The 14,381-nt window shown below is 46.0% G+C and overlaps 1 protein-coding gene across 1 annotated transcript in view; it reads right to left on the minus strand.

The window, feature by feature from the left end:
* The window catches only part of pigu (phosphatidylinositol glycan anchor biosynthesis class U), a 30,236-nt gene extending 16,079 nt beyond the window's left edge, over nt 1–14,157 (minus strand). Inside the window, exons 1-4 of the mRNA XM_033041845.1 lie at nt 13,993–14,157; nt 8,483–8,547; nt 4,735–4,794; nt 4,576–4,638 (exon numbers count right to left, since the gene is read on the minus strand). Coding sequence (XP_032897736.1) covers nt 4,576–4,638; nt 4,735–4,794; nt 8,483–8,547; nt 13,993–14,122 — 318 coding nt within the window. The 5' untranslated portion in view covers nt 14,123–14,157. The remainder of the gene's footprint in view (nt 1–4,575; nt 4,639–4,734; nt 4,795–8,482; nt 8,548–13,992) is intronic.
* Nucleotides 14,158–14,381: the final 224 nt, after the last annotated feature.

Genomic DNA, 14,381 nt, shown 5'->3' on the forward strand with positions numbered 1-14,381 from the left:
TTTCTTTGAAATGCATTCGCCCTCGCAGTGATCAGTCAATCTTGCCGTTGGTTTGCTGCATCTGGGACAATCAAATATTATGACACTTCAAACAAAACAAGAATAATTGTGATACAAATTGCTGGAGCAACTCTCTGGAGAACATGGATTGGTGACGATTGGGGTCAGGTCCCTTTGTCAGTGAAGAAGGGTCCCGAACCAAAACGTCACTTATCCATGTTCTCCAGAGATGCTGTCTGACCCACTGAGTTGCTTCAAAACTGTGTCTAATTTTGGTAAACCAGCTTCTGCACTTCCTTCACAAATCCGAGTGTCTCCTAGAATAATAGGTTTTTACTTCTCCTCTCCTTCCCCAATTTTTTTGCTGCTTTAGATTTTAGACCAGAGATACAGCGTGGAAAAGGGCCATTCGGCTCACATAGTCCATGCTGACCAGTGATCGCCCGGTACACTGCCACTATCCTACACACTAGGGACAATTTACAATTTTACCCAAGCCAATTAAGCTACAAACCTGCACGTCTTTGTAGTGTAGGAGGAAACCCGAGCACCCGGAGAAAAGCCACGCGGTCACGGGAAGAAAATTCAAACTCCGTACAGACAGCACCCGTAGTCAGGATTGAACCCGGGTCTATGCCGCTGTAAGGCAGCAACTCTACCACTGTGCCTCCCCAATATGTTCCTGCTTGATCTGAAGATTTTGATTCATATTGCAGACATTATGTCGTTTTATGATGTTGTTGTAAAATCAAATGTCCTAAACCAGCAGTGGCTTGGATTTTTTTCGTTTTCAAATCTTTTTAATTGGTGTGGACTGTCTTTGAGGCTGAGGTTATGTAAATACCACTGATTCACAAAGTCAGTACCTGCTGCCCAGTTATCATTCTCACCCACAGAGTAAGGGATAAGCATCTCCTGTTAAAGGCAGGAAATGCTCCTACTTGAATCAGCACGTTACAAACTAAAAATAGACCCAGTTAGTTTGCAGATTGTGGCATCATTATCCACTACAAACACACGTACAAAAATATTAAACACCTGAACCCAAAAAAATGTATACGTTTAACAAGACCTACACACAGACTTTAGACATGCAACGTGGAAACAGTCCCTTCGGCCCACCGAGTCTGCGCTGGCCAGTGCTCACCCCGTACACTAACACTATCCTACACACTCGGGACAATTTACAATTTTACTGAAGCCAATTAACCTTTCTAGGTGTGCGGTAGGAAACCAAAACGCCTGAAAAAAACCCACACGATCACAGGGAGAACACACAAACTGCCTACAGATAGCACCTGTGAACATAGAAAAATAGAAAATAGGTGCAGGAGGAGGCCATTCAGCTCTTCGAGCCAGCACCACCAATCATTGTGATCATGGCTGATCATCCACAATCAGTAACCCTTGCCTGCCTTCTCCCCATACCCCTTGATTCCACTAGCCCCAAGAGTTCCATCTAACTCTCTTTTAAATCCATCCAGTGAATTGGCCTCTACTCTCTCCTGTGGCAGAGAATTCCACAAGTTCACACCTCTCTGGGTGAAAAAGTTTTTTCTAATCTCAATTTTAAATGGCCTCCCCTTTATTCCTAGACTGTGTCCCCTGGTTCTGGACTCCCCCAACATTGGGACGATTTTTCCTGCATCGAGCTTGTCCAGTCCTTTTATAAGTTCCTACAAGATCCCCTCTCATCCTAAATTCCAGTGAATACAAGCCCAGTCTTTCCAATCTTTCCTCATATGACAGTCCCGCCATCCGAGGCATTAACCTAGTGAACCTACGCTGCACTCCCTCAACAGCAAGGATGCCCTTCCTCAAATTAGGAAAGCAAAACTGCACGCAATACTTCAGACGTGGTCTAACCAGGGTCCTGTACAACTGCAGAAGGACCTCTTTATTCCTATACTCAAATCCTTTCGCAATGAAGGCCAACATGCCAGTCTTCACTGCCTTCTGTATCTGCATGTTTACTTTCAGTGACTGGTGTACAAGGTCACCCAGGTCTCGTTGCACTTCCCTTTTTCCTAATCTGACACCATTGAGATAATAATCTGCCTCCTTGTTCTTGCCTACAAAGTGGATAACTTCACATTTATCTACATTATACTGCATCTGTCATGCATCTGCCCATTCACTCAACCTGTCCGTCACCCTGCAACCTCCTGGCATCCTCTTCGCAGTTCACGCTGCCACCCAGCTTTGTGTCATCTGCAAATTTGCTAGTGTTACTTTTAATTCTATCATCTAAATCATAAATGTATATTGTAAATAGTTACAGCCCTGGCAACGAGCCTTGCGGCACTCCACTCGCCACTGCCTGTCATTCTAACAGGGACCCGTTTATTCCTACTCTTTGTTTCTTGTCTGCCTACCAATTCTCTATCCATGTCAATACCACACCCCCAATACCATGTGCTCTAATTTTCCCCACTAATCTCCTGTGTGGGACCTTATCAAAGGCTTTCTGAAAGTCCAGATACACTACATCCACTGGCTCTCCTTCATCCATTTTACTTGTCACATCCTCAAAAAATTCCAGAAAATTAGTCAAGCAGGATTTCCCCTTCGTAAATCCATGCTGACGGATCAATCCTTTTACTGCTATCCAAATGCCCCATTATTACTTCTTTAATAATTGACTCCAACATCTTTCCCACCACCGATGTCAGGCTAACTGGTCTATAATTCCCTGCTTTCTTGAAAAGTGGGATAACATTAGCTACCCTCCAATCCACAGGAACTGATCCTGAATCTATAGGACATTGGAAAATGATCACCAATGCGTCCACAATTTCTTGAGCTACCTCCTTGAGTACCCTGGGATGCAGACCATCAGGCCCTGGGGATTTATCAGCCTTCAGTCCCATCAGTCTACCCAATACTATTTCTCACCCAATGCAAATTTCTTTCAGTTCCTCCGTCTCCCTAGATCCTCTGTCCTCTAGGGAGATTGTTTGTGTCTTCCATTGTGCAGAAAGAACCAAAGTACCTGTTCAACTATTCTGCCATTTTCTACTTCCCCATAATAATTTCCCCTGTTTCTGCCTTCAAGGGACCCACATTTGTCTTTACTAATCTTTTTCTCATAACATACCTAAAGAAGCATTTACTATCCTTCTTTATATTCTTGGCGAGCTTACCCTCGTACTTCATCTTTTCACCCCGTATTGGCCTTTTTGTTACCTTCTGATGTCCTTTGAAAGTGTCCCAATCCTCTGGCTTCCCGCTACTTTTTTGCTGTGTTATATACCTTTACTTTTAGTTTCATAGGGTCCCTAACTTCCCTTGTCAGCCACGGTTGCCTCTTACTCCCCTTAGAATCTTTCTTCCTCTTTGGAATGAAATGATCCTGCATCTTCTGGATTATGCCCAGAAATTCCTGCCATTGCTGTTCCACCGTCATTCCTGCTAGGATCCTTTTCCAGTCGACCTTGGCCAGCTCCTCTCTCATCCCTTTGTTCAACTGCAACACTGACACTTCAGATTTAACCTTCTCCCTCTCAAATTGCAGATTAAAACTTATCTTGTCACTACCACCTAGCGGTTCCTTTACCTTGAGTTCTCTTATTAAATCTGGTTCATTAGACAACACTAAATCCAGAATTGCCTTCTCTCTGGTAGGCTCCAATACAAGCTGTTCCATCTCGGAGGCACTCTCGAAGGTTTTCTACAAACTCCCTTTCTTGGGGGGTCCAGAACCAACCTGATTTTCCCAGTCTACCTGCATACTGAAATCTCCCACAACCACAGTGGCATTACCTTTGTTACCGACAATTTTAACTCCTGCTGCAACTTGCACCCTATATCCAGGCTACTGTTTGGGGGCCTGTAGATAATTCCCATTAGTGTCTTCTTACCTTTACAATTCCTAAATTCTATCCACAGCGACCCTACATCGTCAGTCCCTATGTCATCCCTCGCAAGGGACCGAATTTCATCCCTCACCAACAGAGCTACCCCACCTCCTCTGCCCACACCTGCCTGTCCTTTTCTGTAGGACGTATAACCCTGAATATTTAGTTCCCAGCTTCGAACCTCCTGCAGCCATGTCTCTATAATCCTCACAATGTCATATCTACCAATCTCTAACTGAGCCTCAAGCTCATCCATTTTACTTCTTATACTTTGCGCATTCAGATATAATACTTTTAATCCATTACTCACCTCACCTTTAACATTGATTCCTATTTCACTTGGCCATACTCTCTATCCCTTCGTGAGCTTTGTCCCGTTAATTCTGATGCCTTTCTTAACTTTTCCTATACTCTCTTTCCCTTTAACTCCATCCTTGTATTTCCAATTTGTCAGGATCGCACCCTGGTCTCTGGCACTGTAAGGCAGCAACTCTACCGCTGCACCTCCGTGCTGCCCTGAGCCATTTCCATCTTTTGGGGCACAAAAAAAATGGATCCTGATGAAGATCTATGCTTGGCTTTTGCGACAATGTGAAAGGGAATTTTTGATGAGGAAATATCTGGAATGACTATGAATGGGAAAGGGCTTTATCGTTAGAGCCAGCTACAAACAATGTCAAAAGTTATACAGTTATAACACATAATACAATGTTCTTACCACAACCCTGTTGAAATCCTCTGCAACAATGTAGAGTGCAACTGCAGTGAGAATGTCCATCGCCTGCAGAAACAAAATGCACTTGGCTGTCAAAAACAGCTAACACAGCAAGTCGTTGAAAAGTGTCATGAACAGACAATATTTGGTAACTTTACTTACCATAAAGACAAACTCTGCATAATCAATAAGAAAATGGAACAGGTATATGATCAGAGGAGTCTGTAAAAAAAACCCATAGTAAATGTACTAGCTAACATAAAGGATAATTTTTCATCAAATAACCAAAAAAATGATAAAGACAGCAGAGTTTACTAGAATAGTTTAACGGGACATTGGGTCAGAACCACTCTACTTACATATGCATATGATTTAAATAACCAATTTAGGCAAGGATGGCTAGTCAGGGCTTTACTATGGTTACGAGGGGAAGCCATCACAACTCATAGCTCACTTGTTTTATTGGTTTAATATCACTTGGTAGATGAACAGCTCTGCACCTGCTCCCTGCGTTTAGTTTATAGTCATAGACATACAGCTTGCAAACTGGCCCTTCTGCCCAACATGTCTCATCTATGTTAGACCCACCTGCCTGCATGTGGCCCATATCCCTCTAAACTGTCTTATTCATGTACTTGCCCAAATGTTTCTTAAAGTTGCGATAGTACCTGCCTCAACTACCGCCTCCGGCAACTCGTTCCATACATCCACCACCCTTTGTGTGAAAATGTTACCACTCAGGCTCCTATTAAATCTTTCCTCCCCCCTCACCTTAACCTATGTCCTCTGGTTCTCAATTTCCCTACTCTGGGCAAGAGACTCTGTGCATCCACCTGATCTATTTCTCTCATTTAGTGCACCTCTATAAGCAGGCACGGAAATCGCTATCAAAACATGGGGGGAATACAATTTCTTGGCGGCCACACACGCGCACGCGATGCTTCGGCCGTGGGCCCTGTAGACGGTAACATCGGAAGCTGACCTGGTTGGTGACTGACTCCGAACTCCAGCAACAGCAGCTTTGTCCGCCCCGAATTGTGGGGCTTGAATCGGCCCCTCACGGGGGCTTGAATCGGCCGCGGGGGCTTCAACATCGGGAGCCTTGATCGCCTCGATGCAGCCCTGCGAACGGGCCAATTCAGCCCTTAGAAAGCGCCTGATAAAGTCCGGATTACAAAACATGGGGGTGATTATCCCCCACCTCTCAAAGCATTGGGGGGGGAGTGGGGAAACGTGTTCCTCCGTTCCACTGCAGGATTTCCGTCCATGTCTATAAGATCATCTCTCATCCACCTGCGTTCCAAGGAATAGAGTCCTAGCCTGCTCAACCTCTCCCTGTAGCTCAGTCCCTTGAGTCCTGGCAGCATCCTCATCAATTTTCTCTGCACCGTTTCCAGCTTGAAAGTTTATTTTAGTTAGTTAATTTTATTGTCATGTGAAAAGCTTTTTGTTGCATATCACGTGGTATAGTGAAAAGCTATTTGTTGCGTATCCAGTCAGTGGGAAGACTATATATTACACTGACACTCAAATCCATCACATCCATTCAGCAGGATTGACAGCTGGTTCAGAAAGAGAGATTCTACAGTATAAAGATGCCTACATTCTGTGATCCAAACTGGTATCAGTCTAAAAGCACCAATTGAATGTCAATGCTGAAACCATGCAGACTATAAAATGACCTCAATTTGACAAGAGATGGCCCCATAGATACTGGGTTGCCTCAACCAAATTGTCAGTGCTAACACGCAACTTACGTGCATTTAAAGATTAGCCCAGAAAAGCACTACATCAACTAACCGGAAAGTCACCAGTCCACATACTCCGGAGGTGCTGCCTGACCTGTTGAGCTTTGTGCCTTCAAATTACTAGAGCATTGCAGACCCATGATCACGGTTAGCAATCTCATATAACTCCTTATGGAGGCACAGATTGTCACTCCTTATCTGGTTATTACTGATTTTAGGATCTTGCATACAGATTGTTTCGTCTACAACTGTGATTGCAGCATTCCCACATTGTTGTACACTTTATCCTTTATCTGTGCACTATGGGAGGCTTGATTATATTAATGTCGTCTTTCTTTGATGGATAGCGTGCAAACAGAAGCTTTCCACTGTATCACGGGAAACATGACAATAATCATAATCATATTTTATTATCCAAGTATGTTTTGCAACATACGAGGAATTTCATTTTTCATATAGTCATACCAATAAAAAGCAACAGAACACACAAAATACATTTTAACATAAACACCCACCACAGTGACTCCTCCACATTCCTCACTGTGATGGAAGGCGAAAAAAAGTTAAATCTCTTCCCTTCTTTGTTCTCCCGCGGTCGGGGGCCTCGAGTCCTCCCTTGACGGCGTGATCTTGGCTCCCGTAGCCGGCGGTCGGGCCGCATCGGGGCGATCAAGCTCCTGCATCGGGGGGTGGGAGGAATCTCAGCTCCCCCACTCCGGGCGATCTGGCCGCGGGTCGGGGCTGGTCGAACTTTCTGCGTCGTTTGCAGCTTCCCAAGCAAGGCCTCCAGCTCCACGATGTTAGGCCGCAGAGCGACCGGAGATACTACCCGGAAAACAATCGCATCTCCGGCAAGGTAAGAGATTGAAAAAAAGTTTCCCCCGACCCCTTCCCCAACCCCCCACATCGAACAAACCAGAGAACATTAAAACTTTTAAAACACACTAAAAATAACAATAAAGAGACCAAAAGGCGAGATTGCCAACATGCGGCGCCCCCTGGTGGCACTTTAATAAACTAAATAAATAATAAAATAGTTTAAATAATAAACTAAACTAAACTGGTAAGACATGTTGAATCATGAACAAAATCAATCTGCCGGTGCAACTTAGTGGATGAGGCAGCATTTGTTCAGGGAAATGGAATGTTGACATTTCAGGTCAAGAGCCTTCTTCTGGACTCAATAGGTTTCTAAGATGCAAATCAGCTTTACCAAATGTCAACGCAAAGTGCTGAGAGTAACACAGCAGACCAGGCAGTATCTCTGGAGAACATGGATAGGCGACATCTAAGGTCAGGACCCTTCTTCAGACTGATTGAAGGTGGGGGGAATGGGGGAGCTGGGAGGAAGAAAGCAGGAGGAATCCCCACTAGCTAGTCCCATCTGCCTGCACTTAATCGATATCCCTTGGAAGGCCCGGTGTCAATTTTTGATCCAAGATTCACCTGCGGTCATGAAGAAACTGATTTGATGTCATTCATTATTTCAATTAACCTGAAGGTAGCACTGTGGCACAGCGGTAGAGTTGCTGCCTTACAGCGCCAGAGACCGGGGTTCAATCCTGACCATGGGTGTTGTCTGTACGGAGTTTGTACGATCTCCCTGTGATTATGTAAGTTGCCTTTGGGTGCTCCGGTTTCCTCCCACACTTCAAAGATGTACAGGTTTGTAGGTTAATTGGCTTCCATAAATTGTGAATTGCCCCTATTGTATCGGGCAGTGCTAGTGTATGGGGTGATCGCTGGTCAGCGCGGATTCGCTGTATCTCTAGAGTCTAAAGTCGTGCCTTTTGTAATACAACCTCTTTGAAACCAACAGCCCACTAACTGAAGAAGAGTCTGAAGAAGGGCCCAACCCAAAACGTCACCTATCCACGATCTCCAGAAATGCTGACCCCGCTGAGTTACTCCAGCATTCTGTGTCCTTTTTTGTAAACCAGCATCTGCAGTTCCATGCTTTTACTTCTTCCGTTTTACCAATTCATAGGATATCTGCATGGGAACTAGTCTGTGAATAGGATGGAGTGCAACATAGCATACATGCTAGGGCATCAGAAGACAAGCAGCAGAACCAGCTGCCAAGTTATAAATGAAGCAATAAACGGTGCCATAACATTAATCAAGGTTCTCCATCAACACACAGCTGGCAACATTATACTTACTTCATGGAAGACATTTCCAGAATATGGGGATACTCCTAGATCCAGCAAGGCAAGCCCTTCCACCACTGTAACAGAGGGAAACAAACACGATTAATCCAGTTGCAAAATGTAGAGAGATTAAATGATTGATCTTCATTCATTTATGCAGCTTTCTGAACCAACGTCATTAAACATTTATAGTCTGGGACTTTTCCGCCAATTCAGGAGCTTCCCATGAATTCTGGACCAAGACAACAAGCGCTTTAGCTGCAGAGACATTGCTAGTAACCTCGCCCACTTCACACAGAGGGTGGTGGGTATATGGAACGAGCTGCCAGAGGAGTTAGTTGAGGCAGGCACTTGCAATTTAATTTAATCTTATTTAAGGCACAAAGAACAAAGAGGGACCCATTGTGATAGAGGATGCTAAGACAAGGTGCTTGCGGCACTCAGCAGGTCAGGCAGCATCTGTGGAGGGAATAGATACACAATATAGATAGACAATGTTTCAGGTTGGGACTCTTCTTCAGACCGTTTGAAGTATGATCCAGACCAGATCTGATTCTATACAATACTAACCTCAACTCTGAACTTTGGCAGTTTTTGGTTGTGCTAAGGACTTTGGAGTTTTCTTGCACTAGTAAAGCATTATTAATTTACTGATTTTTAATTTATTTTATATCATCTATGCACTGTGTTTACAGGCCTGCAATGCTCCTGCAAGTCAGAGTTTCATTTTTCCATATGACAATTAGTTTTTAGTTTTAGAGATACAACATGGAAATATGCCCTTCGGCCCACCGAGTCCACATTATAAAGTCATCCTTGAGATGAGATATTCAGCGCTAAAAGCAGAAGCCCACACGTTTCAAATTCTGGGATGTGGGAGGAAACAGAGCACGAGGAGGCAACCCATGTGGTCACAGGGTGAACGTAAAATTTGACTCGGAGAGCACCCTGGAGGTCTGGATCAAACTCCAGTCTCTGCCGCTGGGATGCAGTGGCTCTACCAGCTGCGCCACCCTTTTCTTGTATCTCCAGTAAAAAACTTTGTTTTGCATGGCATCCAAATGGATCAGATAATATTGTACATAAAATTCCTCCTTCTCCCTGCATCTGTTTGGCGGGGAATGCAGTCTGCAGGTCTGCGTGCAAAATGGGTTCTTCCCCGCCATTGTTGGGCTTCTGAACGGTCCTTCCATTAGCCAGAGTACTGTGCAATTCAACTCTACCCCATTGCGGACATTGGACTCTCTCTAGAACTGATGCAGTACCAGGCTGAGAACTATGTTCTGCACTCTGTATCTTTTTCTTCGCTCTACCTACCGCACTCATGTTGGAACTGAATGTATCTATGCATAGACACAAAATGCTGGAGTAACTCAGAGGGACAGGCTGCATCTCTGGAGAGCGGGAATGGGAGACGTTCCGAAACGCCACCCATTCCTTCTTTCCAGAGATGCTGCCATTCCAGCTGAGTCACTCCAACATTTTGCGTCTATCTTCGGTTTAAACCAGCATCTGCAATTCCCTCCTACACATTGTATCTATGGTATAATCTGATTTGTTTGGATAATTGGCAAAGCAAAGCTTTTCACTGCACCGTGGCACACGTGACAATAATGAACCCAAACCTGAATACAATCAAAAGGCAGCAGACCATGGTGCTGCACATATCTTCCCGCAGCAGGCCTGGTTTGCCCGCTATCCACAAGAGGCAAGTTGCTGAGTCCTGCCCTGCTTGTCCCCGAGGCCCGGAGAGGAGGGTGAAGAGATCCAAGATAGCGGCGGACACAAGGAACAAAAGGCTAGTAAGTGGACAGGCTGTGGGAGGCAGTGCAGGGCACCTCGATGGTGGGGGGAGAGTGGGCCGCTGGAAGCTCTGCAGCAGCCTGGGCTCGGCTGGATCAGATGTGACCTGCAGCAGCAGGGAGCAGTGTGGAGGCTCCAACTGTTCGCTTGGCCAGTCCCACCCTGCAATGCTGCCAGGACAACTGGTCTTCATGGCCAGACGAAGAACACAGCACTTATAACATCTGGGACTTGAAAACATTCCCAAACCTGGTGACTCTTGTATACTCTCTCAGCGTACTATTCCTATGCACCTGTACTGCATCTAAGATGTGTTATGTATAATTGAGCTAGACACAAAGTTCTAGAGTAATTCAGCAGGTCAGGCAGCATCTCTGGAGAAAAAGAATGGGTGAAAAATGAAGAATAAGGATAGGATCCCGAATCGAAATGTCACCTATCCTTTTGGTCCAGATATGCTGCCTGTGTTACTCTAGCACTTTGTGTCTATCTTTGGTACAAACCAACATCTGCAGTTCTTTGTTTCTATAATTATACTAATACAGAACTGTATGCAAAAAAAGAATTTCCCTTTACATCAGTACAAGCCAGGACAATGAGCCATCAATGTCTGGTCAAGAACCCTACATTTACAACAAGAGACTTGAAAATTGCTCCAAATCTGATGAATCAATAGACAATAGATGCAGGAGTAGGCCATTCGGCCCTTCGAGCCAGCACCGCCATTCAATGTGATCGTGGCTGATCATCCACAATCAGTACCCCGTTCCTGCCTTCTCCCCATATACCCTGACTCCGCTATCTTTAAGAGCCCTATCTAGCTCTCTCTTGAAAGTATCCAGAGAACCGGCCTCCACCACCCTCTGAGGCAGAGAATTCCACACTCACAACTCTCTGTGAGAGAAAGTGTTTCCTCATCTCCGTTCTAAATGGCTTAGCCCTTATTCTTAAACTGTGGCCCCTGGTTTTGGACTCCCCCCAACATCGGGAACATGTTTCCTGCCTCTAGCGTGTCCAAACCCTTAACAATCTTAAATGTTTCAATAAGATCCTCTCTCATCCTTCTAAACTCCAGAGTGTACAAGCCCAGCCGCTCAATTCTCTCAGCATATGACAGTCCCGCCATCCCAGGAATTAACCTTGTAAACCTATGCTGCGCTCCCTCAATAGCAAGAAAGTCCTTCCTCAAATTAGGGGACCAAAACTGCACTCAATACTCCAGGTGTGGTCTCACTAGGGCTCTGTACAACTGCAGAAGGACCTCTTTGATCCTATACTCAGCGCCTCGTTTTAACGGCCAACATGCCATTCGCTTTCTTTAATGCCTGCTGTACCTGCATGCCTACTTTCATTGACTGATGAACAAGGACCCCCCAGATCCCGTTGCACTTCCCCTTTTCCCAACTTGACGCCATTTAGATAGTAATCTGTAACTCCGTATACAGTAAACCGTCGCTATAATGGGGTGGGGGCTGTGGTCCATTGTTGCCGATTTCCCGCTACACCCGAATGAGTGGGGGGGGGGGGGGGGGTAAAGTTTAACTTATGATCGGGAAGGAAGAAATGCAGCCTTAAACAAGCAGGAATTCACGGGTTGAGGAGCATCAGTCCCCGGCCACACACATGGTGCGCCAGGGATGGGCCCAGTACTCTCGCTGCCTTCATGCTGCTCCCGCTCACTGCTCTCACAAATGGATGCTCCCACCACATGACACTGGCAGAAGTGGGGGAAGGGAAGGTGCAATGGGAGGTGTCAGTCTGCTATATAGAGGTCCGTTTTTGCAAGAGTTTACTGTCTCAGTGTATTACTACAATACATTTGTACTGCATCTGAGATGCTTATCTAAGATGTGACTAAGTGACTTCAGAGATACTGCGCGGAATCAGGCCCTTAAACGAGCACTGTCCTACACACTAGTGACAATTTACAATTTGTCTAAAGCCAATTAAGATCATAAGATCATAAGTGATAGAAGCAGAATTAGACCATTCTGCCTATCAAGTCTACTGCGCCATTCAATCATGGCTGATCTATCCCTCCCTCCTAACCCCATTCTCCTGCCTTCTCCCCATAAGATCTGCCACCCGTACTAATCAAAGATGAGGGTCTCTAATCTTGGATATCCAAAATGTCCCCTTTCTTCAGTAGTTCGTTTCATCTGTGTATGTAAGTACTCAGTTAAAATGACATTAAAGTAAATACTGAATACAGAATAGAACGGTTTCCCCCTGCTGTTGTGGATGGATTCCTCAGCGTCTCACATTTCTGTTGTCGCTCTCCCGCTAGATAGAACAATAAGAGTTCCCCATGTCCTCGTCTTTCATCCCACTAGGCTCTGCAACCAACACATCATTCTCCGACATTTCTGCAAACTTCACATCTTCCCATCCCTTTCTGCAGAGATTACCCTCCTTGGTTCGCTTACACTTTCCTACCCAACCCGGCCCCTCCCCAGGTACTTTCTCCGGCAACCACAGATGATGTAACATCAGACCCTACACTTCTCCCCTCCAGGAACTCCAGCAACCCTTCCAGGTAAATCAGAGGTCCATGTACACCTCTGCAAACCTCATCCCCTACATTTGGTGCTTCACAATGTGCCCTACTTTACATCAGTGAGACCATGCGAGGACTAGGCGACCATCTTGCCAAACATTTGTACTCTGTCCACCAAGGCCTGCAATTGCTAACCATTTTAACTCCCAATTTCAACCTTTCGGTCATTGGCCTCCTCCATTGGCAGAGTGAGGCCAAACACAAACTGGAGGAACAGACTTTTACGTCTTTTGAATGTGCTAGGATACCGGAGAAAACCCACGTGGTCACAGTGAGAACATACAAACTCCACGCAGTCAGCACCCGCAGTCAGGACTGAACCTGGATCTCTGGCGGTGTAAGGCAGCAGCTCTACCACTTTAAAGCGCCTTGAGTATTAGAAAGGCGCTATATAAATCCCATCCATTATTACCACTGCGCCACTGGGCCGTCCCCTAAGTGTTTATGTACAGGGATACATGTACTGAGCTGTACACAAAAATGAATTTCACTGTACCTTGGTACATGTGACAAATAAAGTACCATTGAACCATTGTGTAGGAAGGAACTGCAGATGCTGGTTTACACCGTAGATACAAAAAACTGGAGTAAGCGGGTCAGGCAGCATCCCTGAAGAAAAAGAATAGGTGCCGTTTCGGGTCAAGACCCTTCTTCACACTGAGAGTCAAGGGAGAGGGAAACTAAAAGTATGAAGAAGTACATCAACAGCCAACAAGGGACCATTGTGGGCTCCCCCTTTCCTTGATCGTGGCTTTGATTTGTCCTTTTGCATATCTTCCATTCATTTGTTCTTTATACCTTTTCATATCTCTAGTTTCCCTCTCCCCTGATTCTCAGTTTGAAGAAGGGTCTGGACCCAAAACAGCACCCATCGTTTTCTCCACAGATGCTGCCTGACCCGCTGAGTTGCTCCAATACTTCACTTTGAGTCGACCAATGAACTCACAATAAATGTACAATTAACAATTACAATAGGCGGAGCAAAGGGTAAGATACAGAGTGCAGAATGTAGTTCTCAGCATTGTAGTGGAAACCAATGGGAGGGAATGGAATCATGCAGCATAAAGGAGGCCCTTCGGCCCCACCCATCCCTGCTGACCCATCTGAATGGCTGCAGCTTGCATGGGGCTGCCCGGCCCAGCGACCGCCCTCCTCCCCGTACCTCGCTTCCAGGAAGTGAGCGGCGACACCACCTCCACCCGCTCCGAGATAAACTCCGCCAGCGAGGAGCGGAACAGCATGGCCCTGACAGTGACGGCCACCACCATCACCAGCACCAAGGAAGCTGCCATTGTCCCCAACCACCGGCCCGGAGGGGGGCGGAAGAGGAAATGGCGTCTGCACGCCGCCGGCGGCCATGGGAAGTGTAGTCCCCGGACGCGGCGCGCGTAGTTTACGTCACCGCGGGGACTACAACCCCCACAATCCAACGCTCGCCTGGGCGAATATAGATCGCGTCACCGCACGGGGACTACAACCCCCACAATCCAACGCTCGCCTGGGCGAGTGTAGACACGTCACCGCCCGGGGACTACAACTCCCACAATCCAA

Source organism: Amblyraja radiata, chromosome 23 (genome assembly GCF_010909765.2).
Source record: "Amblyraja radiata isolate CabotCenter1 chromosome 23, sAmbRad1.1.pri, whole genome shotgun sequence".
NCBI classification, from domain to species: domain Eukaryota; kingdom Metazoa; phylum Chordata; class Chondrichthyes; order Rajiformes; family Rajidae; genus Amblyraja; species Amblyraja radiata.